Source organism: Psammomys obesus, unplaced genomic scaffold (genome assembly GCF_907164565.1).
Source record: "Psammomys obesus unplaced genomic scaffold, mPsaObe1.curated_primary_1811, whole genome shotgun sequence".
NCBI lineage: Eukaryota > Metazoa > Chordata > Mammalia > Rodentia > Muridae > Psammomys > Psammomys obesus.
The window spans coordinates 54,830,084-54,848,764 of NW_026585895.1; the positions used below are offsets into that span (position 1 = coordinate 54,830,084).

At 55.3% G+C, this 18,681-nt stretch overlaps 1 protein-coding gene across 6 annotated transcripts in view; it reads right to left on the reverse strand.

The window, feature by feature from the left end:
• The window catches only part of Kcnt1 (potassium sodium-activated channel subfamily T member 1), a 56,197-nt gene that overhangs the window by 6,786 nt on the left and 30,730 nt on the right, over window positions 1-18,681 (reverse strand). For 4 of the 6 annotated variants that reach the window (XM_055600233.1, XM_055600229.1, XM_055600230.1 and 1 more), the window contains exons 10-28: window positions 18,417-18,597; window positions 15,144-15,308; window positions 14,733-14,869; window positions 13,222-13,285; window positions 13,028-13,136; window positions 12,407-12,515; window positions 12,046-12,195; window positions 11,432-11,670; window positions 9,958-10,192; window positions 8,311-8,416; window positions 7,489-7,661; window positions 7,012-7,083; window positions 6,721-6,855; window positions 6,200-6,311; window positions 3,213-3,314; window positions 2,837-2,920; window positions 2,587-2,712; window positions 2,238-2,258; window positions 1,132-1,462 (exon numbers count right to left, since the gene is read on the reverse strand). In XM_055600233.1, the coding sequence (XP_055456208.1) occupies window positions 1,132-1,462; window positions 2,238-2,258; window positions 2,587-2,712; window positions 2,837-2,920; window positions 3,213-3,314; window positions 6,200-6,311; window positions 6,721-6,855; window positions 7,012-7,083; window positions 7,489-7,661; window positions 8,311-8,416; window positions 9,958-10,192; window positions 11,432-11,670; window positions 12,046-12,195; window positions 12,407-12,515; window positions 13,028-13,136; window positions 13,222-13,285; window positions 14,733-14,869; window positions 15,144-15,308; window positions 18,417-18,597 (2,651 nt within the window). The remainder of the gene's footprint in view (window positions 1-1,131; window positions 1,463-2,237; window positions 2,259-2,586; window positions 2,713-2,836; window positions 2,921-3,212; window positions 3,315-6,199; window positions 6,312-6,720; window positions 6,856-7,011; window positions 7,084-7,488; window positions 7,662-8,310; window positions 8,417-9,957; window positions 10,193-11,431; window positions 11,671-12,045; window positions 12,196-12,406; window positions 12,516-13,027; window positions 13,137-13,221; window positions 13,286-14,732; window positions 14,870-15,143; window positions 15,309-18,416; window positions 18,598-18,681) is intronic. The other 2 variants (XM_055600232.1, XM_055600228.1) reach the window with 1 other exon arrangement.

Here is an 18,681-nt window from a genome sequence, read left to right on the forward strand (position 1 = left end):
CCACACTGGGATAACAGTGGCCAGCACTAGCCACCTCAGAAGCAAGTCAATTGCCAAAGGGAATCTGGCTCTTATCTGCCAAGCTCTGGCAGGTAGGGGTGGGGGTTGCAGAGGCTTAGGGGTACCCAGGGCAGGTGACACTTCTGGGTGTCATTTCTGAGTGTGGTCATGTGGGCTAGACTTTGCATCTGCTAGCACTAGCAATGGCTCATGAATGCTGAAGTCCCCTTAGCCTTGGTGGTTAGCTCCCTGAAGCAGCAGGCTATCCAGGCAGAACTGAGGGGACACTCTCCACAGTGTACTCATGGCCGGGGAAGGCTCTGCGTGGTCATGTTCTCAAAATCTTGCTCTCAGCTGTCCCTGGGCCTTCCTCTTAGTCAAGTCTAGCACTACCTTGTAAATATGCCCAGAATGCCCAATGTGAACTTCCAACATATGCAGCACCTCCTACTTGGGTGATGATGACATCAGAATGCAGGGTGGGCCTTGGCAATGGCTAGTGTGGAGGTGCTGAAGAAGTGGGGAGAGGCACAGGCCAGAACAGAGATCTTGGGTGCCCTTTGACCTCATCAGCAGGAAGGCCTGATCAAAGTTATACAGATATCACCCAAAAAATGGCACAGAGAGAAGGGGGTTACAAAAATCTCACACAGATGCTCCCCTAGGGCTGACTCTGAAGCCACAGAAACCTGCTGACTCCTAGGGAAGAACATGGGCTGGAGAGAGAAAGGTGCAGGTCATTCTTGTCCCTGACAACTGCCCCACCCCATCCCTGGCCAGGCCAGGGGTGGGCGGTGGCCCTGCCAACTCCTTGCCTTTCATGTCTTTCATGAAAAGGGAAGACTGGATTTGGCTCTCTATTGAAGGCTTGAAGAGCTGGCTTGGCTCTCCACTCTGTCTTCTCTAAGTCCAGTCCCTTACTTTATGGTGGAGAAATTGAGGCTCCAAGAGTGGTAGAAGTGAGATAGTTTGCGGGTCACTCTGCACCTTCTCCACACTAGGTGGGTGCAGCCCTCCTCTGCCCTCTGCCGAGCAGGCCCACCGTGAGCCAGGGCCATTCCTGCTGGTGTGGGATGCCCATCAGCTGCTCTGCTACTGTCCAGCCTGCCCTGCCCTGTGGCCTGCCCTTACCATAGCCAGTGGTGGGCAGCCCCAGGTGCTTCATTCGGTTCTTGACCAGCTCCGAGAGCTCCTGGCGTTCCGAGCGCCGGGACAGGCTGAGCCGCTGCTGGGTGATCCACTCCGTGGCCGCAGGTGCCTTCCCCGCCTGCTTGCTGCTCTTGCGACTCAGCTTGCGGGCCCACTGCAGGCTCTTGCGGCGCAGTAGTGGGTGCTCCGCTGGGTCAACACTGGCCCCATGGCGGCCATGGGTGCTGCCACTGCCAGATGCAGCCCGTGTGCCCCAGGGTCCCTTGGCATCCCGAGTATCCTCGCAGTCCTCCATGTTCACTGAGATCTGGGACTGGGCAGGCAGGAGGGCTATGGCTGGGGACCCCTGTGGCTTTAGGTGCCAGGAGAGGAGATGGGCCCTGGACCCATATTGTGAACTCCAGCCTTCTCCAGGCCAGAAGACTACCTTCCCACCTGTACCCAAGTCTGCCTGGCCTCTTGGACCCCGCTCAAATATGATCCAGGGTGGAGCCAGCCTGTCCCCAGTTCCCTAGGGCTGAGGGTGCATCCTTAGTCTCTCCAGGCCGTCATGTCTAGTAGGGTCTGGCTGGTGCCTCTAGCCCAGCATCTCCTGGCTTTGCCCTAGCACAGGGGCCCCTGTCTATACCAGCCTCCTCATATGCAGGTGGGGCAGTAGTCCCTGTCCTTGGGAGTCAGTGTAAACAGAGGGAAGTGTGGTAGGCTGTGCATGACTAAGGGGGCATGTGAGGTGCTGGGGACAATGTGAGGACCCCATCAGGTAGTTCTTTGCAGAGACTGGGAGGGATAATGAGGGTGTGGGGGTCAGGCCATGGGGTACCTGCCATTCTGGAGGCTACAGTGTGATCTCCTGATGGTGCTTGCAGCTGGGCTGGGGTGAGAGGTACAGGTGATGTGGGTGAACCCCCTGCCTTGGTTTCCCCACTGTATAGGAGGATGGTGACTGCTGAAAGCCTCCCACCCTGAACTGCCCAGTGGCCAACACATCTAAATTTCCCGCCTGTTTCCCAGGGTCCTGATCCAGGTAGGGAGGAACTTCGAGAAGCAAAGGTGAAGTGGAAACTCCACACAGGGCTCGGGGTGCTCACCTGGGCTCTGAGGTCGTGGGGCTGTAAAGGAAACCAAGGGCTGTGTGGGGCCTGTGGGCGTGTCTGCCCCTACCCAGTGTTCCTTAGCTTTTCAGCAGGCACACGGAACATGCAGGGCGGGGGCAGGGGGCATGCTGCCCACAACAGGTGGACTGGCCGCACCAGATCTTCCCCGATGCCCCACCCAGTCCCCAAGGTCACCGCTCCTCCCAGAGTAGCAGCTGCCCTCACTGGAGGCAAAGGTTTTAGACACTGGAGCCTGCCTGGAAGCAGCCTGGCAAACATCCATCATACACGGCTGCCAGAGCTGGGCTGCAAGGGCGGAAACTGCAGAGCAATGGGAGTGCACCTCAGCAGAGAAGACGTGGCACTCAGTCCTGTAGATTCCGATGGGGATCTCAGCACTGGAGGAGCAGAGCTTCTGGAAGAGTCGGCCATAAGTGCGGATCCACAGGTCATCCTCAGTTACCTTCATCTGCAACGAGCGGGAAGCCCTGAGCTGGGAAGAGGCTATGGCAGTACCCAGAGCCCCAGAACTGCAGTGACCCACGGGTGCCACGCCTGTGTCAGGTGGCACTGTGCACCTTGCCTATACTTACAGCACAGAGGTAGCCAGAGCCTGGGGTAGTGTCAAGGCCCAACAGCAGCCTGGTGATGGTGATCATGTAGTCCTTCACGAAGGACTGTGGGGCAGCAGGGCCACGTGAGGCAGATGCTCCAGCCTCAGCACACGCAGAAGCCACCTGCCTGCCATCCCAGCACATGAGGTCCAAAAAGGACGGGACCCAAAACCCCCAGAGTGGTACCGGGGTAACCTTGAGGACATTGAGACCTGCTGTTCCAGCAGGAACAAGTCTCAGGGGACCTTGGGAGGACCGTTCAGAGCAGTGGGAGCAGATATCAGCAAGAGAGTGATTGCGGGCTCTGGTCTGGGATCATGGGACCCTGCCCACCTCCCTCCACATCCCAGCTGACCTGGTAGAGCAGTGTATCCAACATGCTGATACTAAACACTCGGCCAGCAGCAAATGGCAGGCGGAACATGAAGGCCAGGTTGGAGCCATTCTCCCGTTCTTGCTAAAAGAAAGGGGTCCTCAGATGGCACACAGGACTGTGGGTGGCCATCAAAGATGTGTACATAGGATATGTGTATGTGTGGCATATGTATGCATGTGTGCCTGTGTATGTGGTAAGTGCATGCATGCATTTTGTGTGCATGAGCGCATGGTATTTATCTGTGTGCACATGTGTAGTATGTGTATGGTATGTGTACATGGATATGCATCTGTGTGCATACCAACAGACTTCTGGCCAGCAGGCTTGAATGTCCACCTGCATCCCCCAGACACTGTCAAGGCCAGAGCCTAGGGAGAGTCTGGGGCTCTGGGAAGAAAGTAGGACCCAGGACCTGCAAGATAACATCCTGCATGTGGGAGCAAGGCCCTCACACACTGAGGCACACACCCAGCATGACCTTGAACCACATTCTGTGATGTCAGAATGTCACATTCTGGAGTATGTCAGCAGGAGGGGCTGCTGCTCACTGCCCTCTTCCGTGTCCACAAAGTTCCAGAGACTGCATATGATGAGGGTTTTTTGGGGGACACATTGCCACGGGTTTAGTGGCTCAGAACTCCATTTCAAGGCTCTGAATTCGAAAGTCTAGTGTGGGCTCTCAGGGGCTGAAGACAGGGCCAGGTGGACCTTGTGCCCTGTGGAGGCTCTGCAGGACCATCTTCCCACCTTAACCAGCTCCCGGGATGCCCAGAGCCCTTGGCCTGTGTCCTCTTCTTCATTTTCAAAGCCAGCAGTGGAGCTGCTTCCATCTCTGATGTCCTGCCTCTCTTGTACCCTTCTGTTTACGTGGGACCAACGTGGGCATGGAGGACCACTTTCTATTTCAAGTTTGTTAACGTGGCCCTATCTTCCAAGTCCCTGTGCCTGGCATCTGAGGACACTTCCCACAGCATAAGGAATTTGCTTCACGGAAACGCAAACAGCTCTAGAGGCTGTCAGCAGTAGCAGTAGGCAGCCTCTCCACTAGTGAACCCTCTACCAGCCATGTCTTCCAGAAGGAAACACACAGGTCAAGGTGGCAGAAGTGTCTCATTTTGTCCATTCCTGCACTCCAGTAGCAGGCGCAGGCAAGTGCATTGGAAATGCTGGGTCAGTGAGTGAAACAGTGGAACTAGGATGTGTGGCCTTTCCTGGCCCATGAAGAACCAAGTGTGTCTGAGCTACGAGACATGGTTGTGCCATGTTGCAGTCACTGCCCTCTCACTGTGGCATGTGAAGGTGAACCACTGTAGGAACTCAAGCTGTGTTGTAAGAACAGCACTAGATAGGAAATGACCACCTGGGGGCTAAGAGACTAGGAGGAAAGGAAGGGCTTCAGATGTTAGTTTCTTATATTTCAGACAAGGAGTACACTTTGTTCTTTGACATGGGTGGTCCTACAGAGGGTGGTCCTCAGTGACGCACGGGCTTACCATCTCCACGCAGCCACAGCGCCAGCAGCCTGCCTCATCATCTCCTTCCTTATTTTGTCTGCCCAGGGCCCAGGTCATCATCCAGTATGAATGCTAGCCCCACCATCCATGGAGTCACATATCATGGTGTCCTGACTTTCTCAGCTTGTCCTTGTCACCTCTATTGTCACAAAGCCACACTGCCTGAGATGAACAACAGTTGACAAGTCCAGGATGCAGAGAGGTGCCACCAGGTCCATGCTACAGGAAGGAATGAGAGCCCCACCCTCTACTGCTGACATCTGCCTTAGAGGGCCCAGCTCTGTGAGCAGTTACTGGCTGTGTATGCTGCCTTGTCCATTTCCAGGTTGTCCTGTAGTCCCTGAGGAACAGGGTTGGCCCTGGGCATGACTGTGTGTAGGGACACAGGCTCCACTGTGACTCTGTGCCTTGACACCAGCCTCGTCTACACTTGGTCATACTGTGAGGACCCTTGTGAGACCTAGGGCAGTGGTCTCCCATAATCCTAGTACCTCTGGCTGTTAGGCACACCTTGACCCTTCCTAGTATGGACCCAGATGTGGAGCAGGGTGAAGTCCAGAGTAGTGAGTAGGCTGGACGGCAGGAGCCATGCTGGATGGCAAGGGCTCTGCCTACCTGGCCTCTTCCTGCTTCTCTGGCTCAGCCAGATCCCAGGCTCCTATGGGCCACTTCCACTGAGACCTAGCTTCAGAACAGAGCTGAGCTCATGTGCAGCAAGAAACCCCGGAGTTTGTCTGTCTGTTCTGCCTCATATCTAGAATCAGGCTTGGCCCGACAACTCCTGGGCTTGTCTCCGGCAGCTCTCCACAAGCATGCTGGCCCAGGCTGAACTTGGGACTCCCATAGAACAGCAAGCGTTGGCAGCTGTGACTGCCTCATCCACACCTGGCCTCCACTGCCCTTCCCCCAGTGCCTGGCCATCCCTTGTGTGGCTAGCAGGTAGGGCCACAGCTACCATACATCAGAGCAACACAGTGACCTCTCCCCATATTCCTGAAGTTCCCCATATTCCTGGGTTCCTGGGCCTTAGTGTCTCTAAAACCTTCCTAACTCCTTGTGTCCCTAAGTTCCACATCTGGCCCAGCGGATACACCTCCCATGGAATTCCAACATCAGAAGTGCAAGAGTTAGGAACAGCTCTGCCACAGCTGCTCCACCTGCTCAGGTTTTGCCCACCCTCTGATCCTTAGTGTCCATGACAGAGGTGGCAAACGGTGCTTGGTGGGCTGTAAGTAACTGTTAAAAGTTCCTGGCTGATCCCAGAGAGGATACTATGGACCCGCAGGTGCTCAGGGCAGTAACACCACAAGGAGAACTCTGCATCAGCCGAGCCCATCTCCTTAGCTCCTGCAGGACAGAAGCCCATGCTCCCACAGCCCTGCTCCCTCCCTTCTCTTCTGCCCTCTTTAGGCTCCTTGGTGAAGGATGGCCCACCAGGAAAGGCACACTTACCTTCTCCAGTTTGGAAAGAGCCAGAGAGTAGCTGTCCTTGGCACGGAACTGCATGAACCGCATGTTGGAAGGGTGTGTGAGCTCCGTGGTAATACTGAGACTGGGGAAAAGCCTGGAGGAAGGATGATTGGGAGAGTTGTCCTCCACTCAGGGCTGAGGGCCTAAGCACTTCCCCAGACTGTGGTCAGGGTTACGTGTATCCCAGATGGGTCCCCCAGGGCTGTGGGGTCTATGGTTGGTCCTGTGGTCATGACTGAGTGGCCTTGTGTTACAGCTACGGGGGTTGGTCAGGTCTGTGGGGTCTATGGTGGGTCCCATAGCCATTGAGGTGTAGTCTTGTGGATCCTGTGGTGGTCTGTGAGCACTGATGGGTCCTATGGTCATAGCTGTGGGGTCTTTTGTGGGTTCAATGGTCAGGGTTGTGAACTCTAGTAGGTCCTGTGGTTGGATTTTCACAGTGGCTTCATAACCACTTCTGTGGAGACCTCACATGAGGCCACTCCCACGGGTCAGGGACTCACCGGAACATGGTCTGCACATTGACAATGGTCTTGGCGTCTGCCATGTAGTCCTCTTCAGCACTCATGGTGCTCTCCTTGTCCACCACCACCAGATTGTCAGCATAGATGATGCCACACTGCAGCAGGCTATCCAGGCTACACAGGGCAAGGAGTTGGGCCACAGGATTGCCCCCAATCCCCTCCCAGTCCCCCTCTTTCCCCTAGCTTGGGGCTGACTACTCATTTGAGGAGCTCTAGGGGAAGATGGCAGAGAGACAACAGGCACCCCGGCAATGGCTGTTCTCATCTTACTTGTCCACGGAGCCCTCCATGTAGTAGACCATGGGGAAGCAACAGATGGCCTCCAGGAAGTGGTGGTCAGGCCTGTGGGGACAGCAGGGCCTGGAGGTGCCACCTGTTCTATGGCATTTCCTCCCCCACACTCTTGGGGCCCCAAAAACATGGGACTGAGAGGGTTCAAGGCCAAAGGATCTACCACTTATTCAATTCAGGAAACTGAGGCCCTGGACTTGTTGAGGTTATACAGCCAAGATTTGGCCTTGGGCTCTGGCCGCCAGGCTTCGTGAGTCCTTGTTTTGAAAGGGGCTGTGGTTTTGGGAATCCTGGTGGTCCTGCTACCTGGGAGGAAAACTAGAAGGGGAAGATGCTAAGGCCTGCAAGGCAAGGGAGGCATGGCTGCAGAAGACAACAGGGGACTAGCCAGAGATGCCCCACTCCCGCCACGCACACACAGAAGGGAGGCACTGTGAGGACTGCACTCTGCCTCACTTGTTGTCAAGCAGCAGCACGATGGGGTTGAGCTCCCGGCGGGACCGGTAGTAGGCTCGCAGAGGCACAATGAAGTTGTAGAGCCCATTGCCGGCTGTCTCAGCAGAGACGATAATCAGCTTGTTCTTGAACCCGTAGGCCTTGGCATCCTCATAGCTGTTGTGTTTGCAGCCCTGGGGATGTGGAGGAACCCAGGCTGGGCACCACTCTGGCTGTGGGAGAAGCTGGTGGGCCAACAACAGAGGACGTGCAACGGGTAGCACATGGGAACCCTGGGGAGATATGGGGCCACCAGCCACCAGGGCCTAACCTGCTGGCAACCACTGAAAGTCAGCACCCCACAAAGCTTGGTGGAAGCCCAGCCAGTAAAGCATTTAGCTACAGAAATACAGAGGGCCAAGTCATGCTTGCACAGGAGTGTGTGTGTGTGTGTGTGTGTGTGTGTGTATGCATATCCCACCAACCACAGAGTCCAAGCTCTTCAAAGGTCAACAAGGGATTCCAAGGAAGGCAGAGAGAGGGAATGACAGGCATGTACTGCCTGAAAGAATGACAAAGGCCCTTGGAGCCTTGGGTTGCTCCTGAGAGCAGCCCCTGGTTCTGCCCGATTCTGGCAATGGGTTATGTGAGGGGATAGTCCTCCCTAGCTGGAAACACACAAGGCGTTTAAAGGTGAGGGACACGATGGTCCTAACCTCTCAGGTGGAGTCAGGCAGGGAGTGGTCTGCTCCTGCACCATTTTGCAGCATGACCTGAACACCAAAGTGGGATGGTAAATGACCAGAGCAGAGTGCAGGTGTAGCTGTGGGGACTCGGCCCTACCTTGTCCAGTCGCAGGCAGCAGAAGGGGGCTTTCACAGGCAGAAGGTGGCACAAGGTTGGGGAGCTGCCAATGTAGGGTGAGTTGGGGGGGTAGCCCTTCACATACCTGGATGAAGACAGGGACCACAGCATGGCATCATGGCATAGTGGCCTGGCCACTTCAAACCTGCCCTTTACCCAGTACTAGCAGAGATGGCTCACCACCTCCCAACTCTTATTCCCTACATCTGCCTGGGGCAGCTACATGAGATAAACTCTCAGGGACCTGGCCCTGCTTCCCAGGCTAGGGCTGGGGCTCACCAAGGCCCCAGAGTTGCTGAGGTTGAGATGGGGCACAGAGGAACTATTTGTTGCTGCTCCCCTCTACAGGACCCAACAAGGGCTGGGAGTGTTGCTGCCCACGAAGAAGTCCCCTAACAGTCAACCCTCAGCTACTTAGATGGCGGTGGGGGGGAGGGGTAGCCTTGTATCTCTGGAGAAAAACTCCACACACAATATACTCAGTGCAGACATTTACACACATTCACATAGAAGAAAACACAGGAACAGACACATGTACGTGAGTGCACACAAACACACACACACTTGCACACATGCACATGTACAAAACACACATGCATACACAAGCAATACCCACCCACCTCCACACATGTATCTACACATTCATATTCTGCCTGCCTCCCTTCCTACCTCTCTCCCTCCCAGCCTCTCTGCCTCCTTGCCTCCCTTGCTCCCTCCCTCCCTCCCTCTCCCCCTCACTCTCTGGAGCCTGGAAGCCAAGACTATCAGGGCTGTAATCACTGGTCCCCTGAGTGATGCCCATGGCACCCAGGTGATGAGACAGGTACTGGGGCCAGTGGTTCCAGTAGGCCAGACTAGCCTCTCAGAAGGCTGCCTTTCCCCCCTCCCCACACCCTCCAGTGACCAATACACACCATGCATATGCTGTAACCAGTCACAAACCTTTAGCTCTCTTTCCATGTGCCTTAAGGGACACAGCCACAGGGACCCCCGTGGTACTTTCTGCTTGCAGGATCTGGGAGACCCACCAATGACCCCTCAACCTTAGAGCAGCTCCCAGCAGGTAGACGACCTGACTGAGGTCAAGGTAGCTGAACTTACTAAGGACTTACTAAGGTCACTGTTGGTCTCAGACAGGAAGACTTGGCCTCAGTCCCCTTGCCAGAGTGACCACTTTGGGTAGGTGTGTAGTCTCTGGTTCTGGACAGGGGCTTGACCTCTACAGACCCTGCCCCAAGAACACCCACCTGAAATGAGGTAGGCCACACCCACAGTACCAAGAGTTGCTGAGCTCAGGAATATCTGCGGTGACTACCTGGCTCTACACCAGCTGGTGGAGGAACCAAGGGCAAACAGCTCAAGGTCGAGCAGGTGTGGACTGCTGTAACCCCTACCTTGCTTATGTGTGCCACTGTGGGGTCTGAGAGCCTAGCACACCAGAATGCTCTCAAAAGCTTCCCAGGACTAGGCTTGCGGGGGAGGTAGAGGACCTCTGCTTTGACTCCCTGTGTACTGGGGGCCCATCCTGAGAACCCCCTTTGCAAGGCAGGGATTGCCACAGATGGAGCATACCCAGCACTGGGGACCTTTCCCTCCCCTGAAGGCTGAGCTCCACTCAGCACTCACTCAATCACAGAGAGCCCCTCGTCGTCTGAGGGTGTCACCTCGTCTTCTGACTGGTCACTCAGGAGGTCGCAGGGCAACAGGGCTGAGCTGTCTGCCAGCTCCAGAACAGGTGCAATGCTGGGGCGCCGACTGCCAGAGCCATTCTCTGTGGGCAGGGCCAGCTTGCCGCTGCCTCCACCACTGCCACCCTGGGAGGGCCGGCAATCCGTGTTCTGCAGGTCCATGGCCACTGTCCCTGGACAGAGGGGTGGAACCTGACCAGCAGCCCTTCCCAGCCCACTCTCTGGGCCAGCTGTGTGGCCCCAGGAATTTCAGCACGTCCCTGAGTCTCAGGACAAGGAGCCCCTGCCCTCCAGAGGTGGTGATGTTGAGTAGACCCCACGGGCCCCCATCCAAACTGGTTGCTGTGACTGATGCTGACCTCCTGGGGGAAGGCGCTGGGGCTCGTGGGAAGTTGGCTGTTCTGCTCTAAGGACAGGACTCAGGAGTGTGGCCATACAGTAACAACAGGAGCAGCGAGGCCATTTTGCACCTGTTGGTCTTTGTTGTTCCCACTCCAGTCCAGCCCTACTAGGTTGGGGTTGCCAAGCTACTAAGTGTGGTTGGCTCAAGGATGCAGCTCTGGGCCAGAACTGAGGGGTAGGAGGGCTTCTGAGTCACTCTGTCTCCCTAGAGGGCATGGGGGTGAACAAATAGCAGGTAATGGGTAGAGGCTGGGCTGGGCAGCAGGAAGCCCAACCCCAGCTCTTCCCCAGGCCTGACCACCCAGGCAAGCTGCTACTGGAGGAGTGGGAACTTCAGTCTGACAACTGCTGGCACACATCACATGTCACTGAGGATGTGTGCCATAGCATCAAAGCATATGGTTCCCTAGAGACCACTTAGGCTGGGCATACAGTGTCAACTTGCCTTGTGGGCCACAGCTTGGGCCTAGCACCACATGAGAGGTCATTGCCTGGAGAGCCCGTGGGTCTGTGGCCTGAGAGGCCAAAGGACCAGTTCCACCAGTTCCTGTTCTCCACTGTCCCCTAGAAGACTGGCAGGGGATGACACACACCACAGGTGCTGCCTTTGAGCCTTAGCTTCAGAAAGCCACTTGAACCAGTTCTGGGAAGACAGCATTCCAGGGAAGAGCCCTGAAGCTAAACTGAAGCTAACCGCAGACAATGTACATCCAATGGATGCCAGAGCCTTCATGTATGCAAGGGATGCCCTGGGTGATAGAACTACAGGGGCCTCTGGTTAGTAATTCATCTACCACATACCCCACAGGCCCTTAGTTACCCAGGTAACTGATGCTCACCAAAACTGATAGGTGAGGGTACCCCAATTAGATCCCAAACCCAATGCCCAGAGAGGCTCACACTGTCCAAGACAGAGCTGAGCCTCAGGGTCTCCTGCCCAGGGGCAGGTGGGGTGTGGAGCTCACCCTGGGAACCCAGCCATCTGTCACCTGCATGCTGTTTCAGCTCACCCATAGAGGCGATGATGCTATGCACTGGGAGCCGGGAAGGCCCCTCGTAAAGGGCCTGCCCTGCAAGACCCCGCCTCTTCTGCTTTTCCTCCTGCTTGAAGATGAAGGCTGAGTTCTCCTCCTTGGTAATATTGATGTAGAAGCAAGTGTCAGAGGTGGCCAGGATGTGCCGTGGCCCCGGGTTCAGCAAGATACTCTTGTTCTCCTCACGCTTCAGCCCAATGAGGCACACACCATACCTGAGCAGACATGGCCTGGAGCATCAGGGCCACTCCTACACCCTGTGGCTTGAGCTGTCCTCCTAGGGACCCTACCCAGAGCTCTTGGACAAGCCCTCGCTTTGGGTGTCTGGTACTGGAGGACAGCCTTAGCAGCATCAGAGAGGGGTGGCCACGTGGCAGGTGCTTACATGAACCCTTGTCCTGGGATGTCCTGACTTGGCCGTCCTCACCAGGTAGGCAGGGCCAGGCTACTCTGTCCTGAGTTGAGACTCTGTGATCTCCTGCCCTAGGGCCCCACCCATGCTGGCCTGGCACTGGGTGGGGAGGATGAGTAGCCCAGTGCTGGTGGGAATGACAAGCGCAACCCTATATTCAGCTCCAAGGGCCACGTACTTCTTGTGTGCGTGAAAGGCCGCGTAGGTGAAGCTCTTGCCTTCGTACTCCCGGAAGAATTTGCTTTCACCCATGCGAATGTGGTATACTTCGTTGCCCGAGCAGCGCCCATACATGCGCTGCCACTGCTCTGGTGATTCCTGTCCTTCCCTACCGGAAGAGAAGGGCAAGGAGGCTGTCACCCTCAGCCAGGGCTGCCCCTCCTACCCACTGGTTAAATGCACCCTGCGTCTCCCTGGACCCCTTCCTGTGCCAGACCTCTGCCCACTACATGCCCTCCTCCTCCATGGAGCCCGCCCTGCCTTGTGGGGCTGATCGGAATGGCCAGGGCATGGTAGTCGGTCTGGCACAGGGCACTCACTGGCCACGGGATGTGTGCACCAGAAGGGTGATGAGGGTGGAGGTGGCCGGGCAGATGCAGTTCAGGGCCAGCATGGCGTACTTGCACTCCTCCTCGCACACCACATGGTCTGTGGGAACTGCAGAGTCAGGGCCCATCTTCCCTGCTGTCTGCGGTCCCTCCCCACAGCACCCAAATCTTTCTAAATGTGTGAAGAGACTCTTGCTTGGTATCCCCTGGAAGCCCGTTCTGAACAGCCAATTCCTGCTCAGCAATAGTTCAGGATCTCTGTGAGCTGTACTGAGTCCCAAAGGAGCAGCTACGTTTCTGGGATCACCTCAGCTCTACCCAGGTGGGCCCTTACCTGTCCCCCAGGTGACCCTAGATGTCCAGCACAGACCCTGTCCATACAGGTTTTGGTCAGTGTTCCTGTTTCCCACACCGCCTCTGGCTCCTGATCTCACAGACTTTGGCCCCAGGTCAAGGCCAGATCCTCTGCCAAGGCTACCCCTGAAGCAGAGATCTAGAGGGAATGTTGTCCCACAGGTGAACCTCCCTTGACCCTATGAGAGGCATACTCTACTCCCACCTCCACCCCCTTGCAGCCTGCATACCCATGATGACACAGGGCCCCAAACACACCAGCAAATTTGACGTGAAACTTGTTTTCGGGCTTGAGGATCTGGACGTAGAGGGGACAGTTGGGGGCAAAGTCTTTCACAGCCCAGGCTCGAAGGATGGTCTGGTGATCCTGGGAGGAAGTGTGGTTGGTGTTGGAGGACCTACTGCTGAGGCAGGCAGGCAGGGCAGGCGGGGGGGGGTCTGCCTGAACTCACCGCAGCTGTGCGGTCCACCTCATTCCTGCTGCTGAGGATAAAGCAGGCCTCTCCATTGTCCATCCTGCAGAACACCAGCTGCTGAGTGTGGCTAAGGACCCAGAAGGCCTCCCCACGAGGTCTGGAGAGGCCTGGCATGTGAAGGGTGAGAAAGGATGGCCAAGCAGGGGCCATCCTTGACAAGACAGGGGCCTGACAGCTAAGGACAAGACAGCTAAGCCTGGCCCAGCAGATCCTAGCATCAAATCCCGCTGTGTACCCAAGGGGCCCCAGCCTCCCCAGATTCTCCCGGCACATTCTGAGCAGGTAACGATTCCAGGACACCACCGCAGAGTCCAAGCTCAGACACTGAACAAGGCTCATGAGCCAAGCCTGCCCTGGAATCACCATTGGCCAGTGGTGTGGCATGCTGGGAGACCCCTGGGAGGGGTCTCTGAGCCAATCTCTGCCACATCCATCTACACATTGGCTTAGGGTAAGAAAATGGGTTCTCTTGTCTTACTGGAGCTGATGACCTAGGTCCTAGGGCACTGTCCAGTATCTAGGGCCCATCTCCTGGGCTCCCATCAACCCTGTGTTGGAACATAGAACCTGTCCTCTCTTCTGCCTGACCACTCAACAGCCTGGACTTGGGTGGTCATGTCTCGCTCCTTCCAGATTCCTAGCAGGCCAAATACACAAAACAGCTCTTCTCCGCAGAGGGTCAGTCGGAGAAACCTTTACCCCAGAAGCAGGGTAGTGAAACCTCAGACCACCTCACATTGGTGCCTGCCCCACACAAACTGTGTATGCCTCCATGCCTGCCTGGCACTTCTGCTCTCCTGCCTGCCACCCCAGAGCTGGACACAAGCACGTACAGTCTCATGGGAATTGGGCAGGATCCCAAAAGGCTGCATCCATGGGAGTTCCAGCCTGGTGTTCTGGGGATGAGGGAGCTGGGCCATTGTCCTGCTTGCCCTTGGCCCTGCATCACCTGTACCATACAACAAAGACCACAGGAACCTTCTGGAAGAAAAATGTGGTATGACAGGCTTTGGGGGAAGAATCCCAGATGGTGTGGTAGCACATTCTAGTTACATGTTAACAGCACACTCTTGTCACCTCAAGTCACTCTGTCAACTTGTCTTTAAATCAAGAGCCACCCTCAGCCCTCGTGCCTTCATCACTGACTCTCAGCAGCTGGTTTTTCCCACCTCTAGTCTATTTTAAGCTCCCTAAAACCTAACAGAGAAAATCCCCAGACTCAGAGCAGGAGAGGGAAAAGTGCCCAAAGGCAAGACGCACAGCTGAACAGAGACCACAGCTTGGCCAGGTGTGTTTATTACGCTGTCCAGCAGTGACTGGCATGTACGTGTGGAGTTAGGCTCTAGGGTCCCACTCACTTGGGTCTAGACTCTGACCATTTCACCCCTCCTATCTCCACATGGAACTCCTGCCTGCCTCAGGCAGCTATGCCTGTTGTGGCCCCACCTCTACCTGGGGGTGGCTGTACTGTCCTGGCTGGCACTCACTTGGCTCGCATGAGGTCCTGATCCTTGAGGGCAGAGCCCTGGAGGTAGATGACCCGCTGGGACCACAGGGGAATCTGCAGTACCCTCCGCACCTGGACATCCATTTCAGAGGGACACAAGATGACCACATAGTAGTCCTGCTGGCAAAGCTGTATGTCAATGCCTCTGAGCAGGCTCCAGGCCCCAGCCTGTATTGTTTCCTGGGTGGTGTCACTCCCAAGGCCTTATGGGACCACCACAGGCCCACCAACCCAACCCACACACAGGATACGATAACCAGGGTCTAGAGTGCTCAGGAGCCTTGCACAAGCATATGGCAGTCCTGTACCAGATTGGGAGTTGGGGGGTAGGTGACTGCTCTGGGAGCCTGGAAGAAATCTGCGGGCTCCCCAGGGGTGTCCACAGTCTTACCTGGAGCCGGGGGTGGGCATAGAACTCATTCAGAAAATCCATGAGGAGGTCAATCTTGAGGGAGCTCACGCACAGAACCACATGCTTCTCTGTCTGTGCTCGGTGGCGGCTGTAGTTGCCCCCTGACTTCTGCCGCTCCATCCAGAGGTAGACAAGCTCTTCGAACTGTAGGGAGGGAGGAATGGGTATAGGCATCTGATGGGGAACAAGGGTGGGGCAGGCTGTGGGGTAGCATGGCATGGGTGCTGAGGACAGAAAGTAAGAGCAGGCCTGCCTGGCTGGCAGGATGCAGGAGTGATGGGGATGGTGACCTGAGCAGAGGCCAAAGCAAGACCAGGAGATGATCTGTATAAAGCAGTGTCAGAAACTGGTGTACGACACAGGTCATGTCACATTCAGCTTGTGGGCTCAGAAGTCACATGGACAGCAGTGGATGCCAGAGCCTTACTCTGGACATCTGGACAGACATGAGAGTCTTGGCTCCTGCTGTCAGCTTTCCTGACAGTATCAGGAAATATTTATCATTGAAATTAGGTCTGGCTCTCTATCAGCAGTGACCAGGTTCCTGGAAGCCACAGTGGGGTCCCCATGGGATGGGTGGGAAGAGTTGTGGTGAGGACTGCCAGGTTCACATCTGCCTGGGCCATGTGAGCTAGGCAGCACTGGCTCTGCCCAAGGCTTCATACTGCATGTGGCTCTGAGGTCAGAGGTCCACTACCTATTCCATCTTGGGAATCAGGACCCCACATGGCTTCAGCCCATTTCTGAATGGCAGTAGGCCCTGACTGTTATGTCCACTCTCAGAAGTGATGTAATCTTCTCACTTCCACAGGTCCTCATGAGGAAGCCCGTGGCCAGGGAGTATCAAGACTTTAAAGTTGGGGAACACAGGGGGTCCCTGAAGGTGATCCAGGATGGCACATTGCTGCTGGACACCTGGGCTTGCTTCCAACAACTCTCAGGCCTCAGTTTCCTTACTTGAAAAGTGTAAGAATAGTGCCTGTTTTACAGGATTCTGATAAAGGGGTAAGAGAGCTAATGAATACTTGACAGTGATTCCTAGTCACTCTCTGCTCAGAATCTTGAGATGGGAGCTGATTTGGAGGGGGGGGGGTTAGTTATGGCTGAAATTTGTTGACCTGAGGTCATCTTGGATTATGGCGACTCCTAAATCCAATTTCCGTGAGGTCCTTGTAGGTGGGACAAGGGCCACAAGGTCATGTAGAGATAGGCAAACAGTGGAGGATGTGGTCAGGAGGCTACAACAACATGGAAACTATCAAATAATGGGTCCTGAGCATCCCCAGTGCCCCACTGCAGCTTCATTCTGACCTGGGCTCCAGAACACCTGCTGCCTAATCTTAAACACTGGGCCCTTAGACCCCATGAATGAGAGTGAGCCTCAGAGTCAGAGCTCCACTTCAGAGCCTCTGAGAAGGCAAAAAAAAAAAAAAGTTTTGTTCCTCTTTCATTTCAAAGTGATTCTAGGGCTTTGGGGAAGGGACTGGGGTATCCAGAGAGAGAGATTGTCCTGATAGAAAAGGCTGAGACTCAAGATGGCTGGATTGGGCTGCCTGTCCATTGACCCCTCCCTGACACTGTCTTCAACTTTTGATAGGTCAGGGTATCATGGACAAGTCACTGACTAGCTGGTGGGGCTATGAGGTGAGAAGCCAGGAGGGAGTTCTGATGGCGTTGCAGAGGGGGTGGGGCAGCACAGTGAGGGTAGGATCTATATCGAGTGAAATGTGCTCCCAAAAAATATGACTTCCCGGAACCTCATTTGGAATGTGACTTCATTTGGAAAAATAAAAGGGGCCTTTGTAGAGATCAGGATGTGGCGTTTATGTCAGGAACCCAATGCTTGATCAGGATGACTACCAGGAGCTTTGACAGCTAAATCTTGGGTGTCATACCATCAAAGCTCGTATTGGAGGAGCTGACAAGGGTGCCAAGTGCAGCTAGAAGAAAGGAGAAGGGGGTAGGAGGAAGAGAAGGTAAGGCCATATGCAGGGCAGATAATTTAGAATGATTTGTCTGTAGGCCAAGAGACGCTGAGGGCCACAAGCTGAGGCAGGGCGAACACCATGACTTTAGAGCTCTGATTCTGGACCTGTGGCCTCAATAACTGTGACTGCTTCTAAGTCCGTGGTGTGTGGCCACCTTTCCGCAGTCTTGGGAGACACCTACACACTACAGCCCCAGTCCTCACATGGGGAGTTGGTCTTGAACCTCCTGAAGGCTGAGATACAGGTGGGTGCTATGAAAGGCCTGGCCAGGATAGCAAGGATCCAAGAAGCCCTGAACCAGAGAAGGAAGGGTTGAAGACACCTTTCAGAGCATTCTATGCAGAGCCTCAGGAGTGGAAGTGCTGTTGGAGAAATGGAGCGATGTGCATGGGGCTGAGGCAGGCCCACCCCCATCCTACCATACACACTCCCTTCTGAGTGGGCTTGGCCCTCTGTGTGAGAAGCTAACCTTAAACCCTGTAAGAGAACAGACTTGAGGGAGGGAATGGTCCTTTTAGGTTAGAAAGGAAAATGTTAAGGGGGAAAGTTCTGTGGATTAGACCTCATTAAAACCTCAGCTGCCTGGAGAAGGACAGGGCCTTTGAACAAGGCTGGGAATGAGGTCACAGACCAGAAGCTGAGAAGCAGAATGTTGAATGTTCCAGGACTTGCTTCTGGACAGAGAAGCTGACAGGTGGGGGGAGAAATGCCTGGAAGGATACAGATGGGTGACAGGGATGCAATTAGCACTTTTGGCTTTCAGTGCAGCATACTCTGGACAAGGGGACTGGTACTGGGGAGCCAGGCAGCTCCCAGCCAGGGAGAAGTAGGGGGTGCCTGTGGGGCTTGGGGCTCAGTGCTGCAAGGCCAGAGCACAGAGGAGGAAATGACATCTCAATTTGACCCTTGTGGCTCTAAAAGTTGCTTGGCTGTGGTTGGGAAAGAGGGGCAAGTTCACCCCCACAATCTGTCTTTGTATAGGTTCTTAAGGGGTCACCTGGGCACCAAAGACCCTCTGGAAGGAAGAGCTTATGATCTGTAGATGCTCTTGGGCAGAACACCACCTCACTGTTCACCAGTCAAGGGAGAACCTCTGCAATGACTCACCAGAGAACTGGGAATTCCTCTGGCTTCAGTGCTCTCCCAGGTATGGCCTTCTAGAGTGTGTTCAGTGTGTTCACAACCCCCATGGATCCCTCCTGTCATTTTGTCACTCCTCAGGGAATGCCTCCTGGCTATCCCTGTGCTGAGCATGAGGACTCACCTGCAGTGGGAGTACCACAAGGGTCACACATATCAGGATGACCACCAGGAGCTGGGAGGGCCAGATCTTGGGTGTTACATCACCGAAGCCCACAGTTGAGAAAGTGACGATGCAGAAGTAGAAGGAAGTCAGCAGGTTCAAGTTCCCACCTGCCCTTTCCAGGTGCTGGATCCCACAGGTCCTAGAAATCCAAAGAGTAGGGCTGCAGCAGTGGGGGGAGGGGCTGCAGCAGTGGGGGCAGGGGCTGCAGCAGTGCGGACAGGGC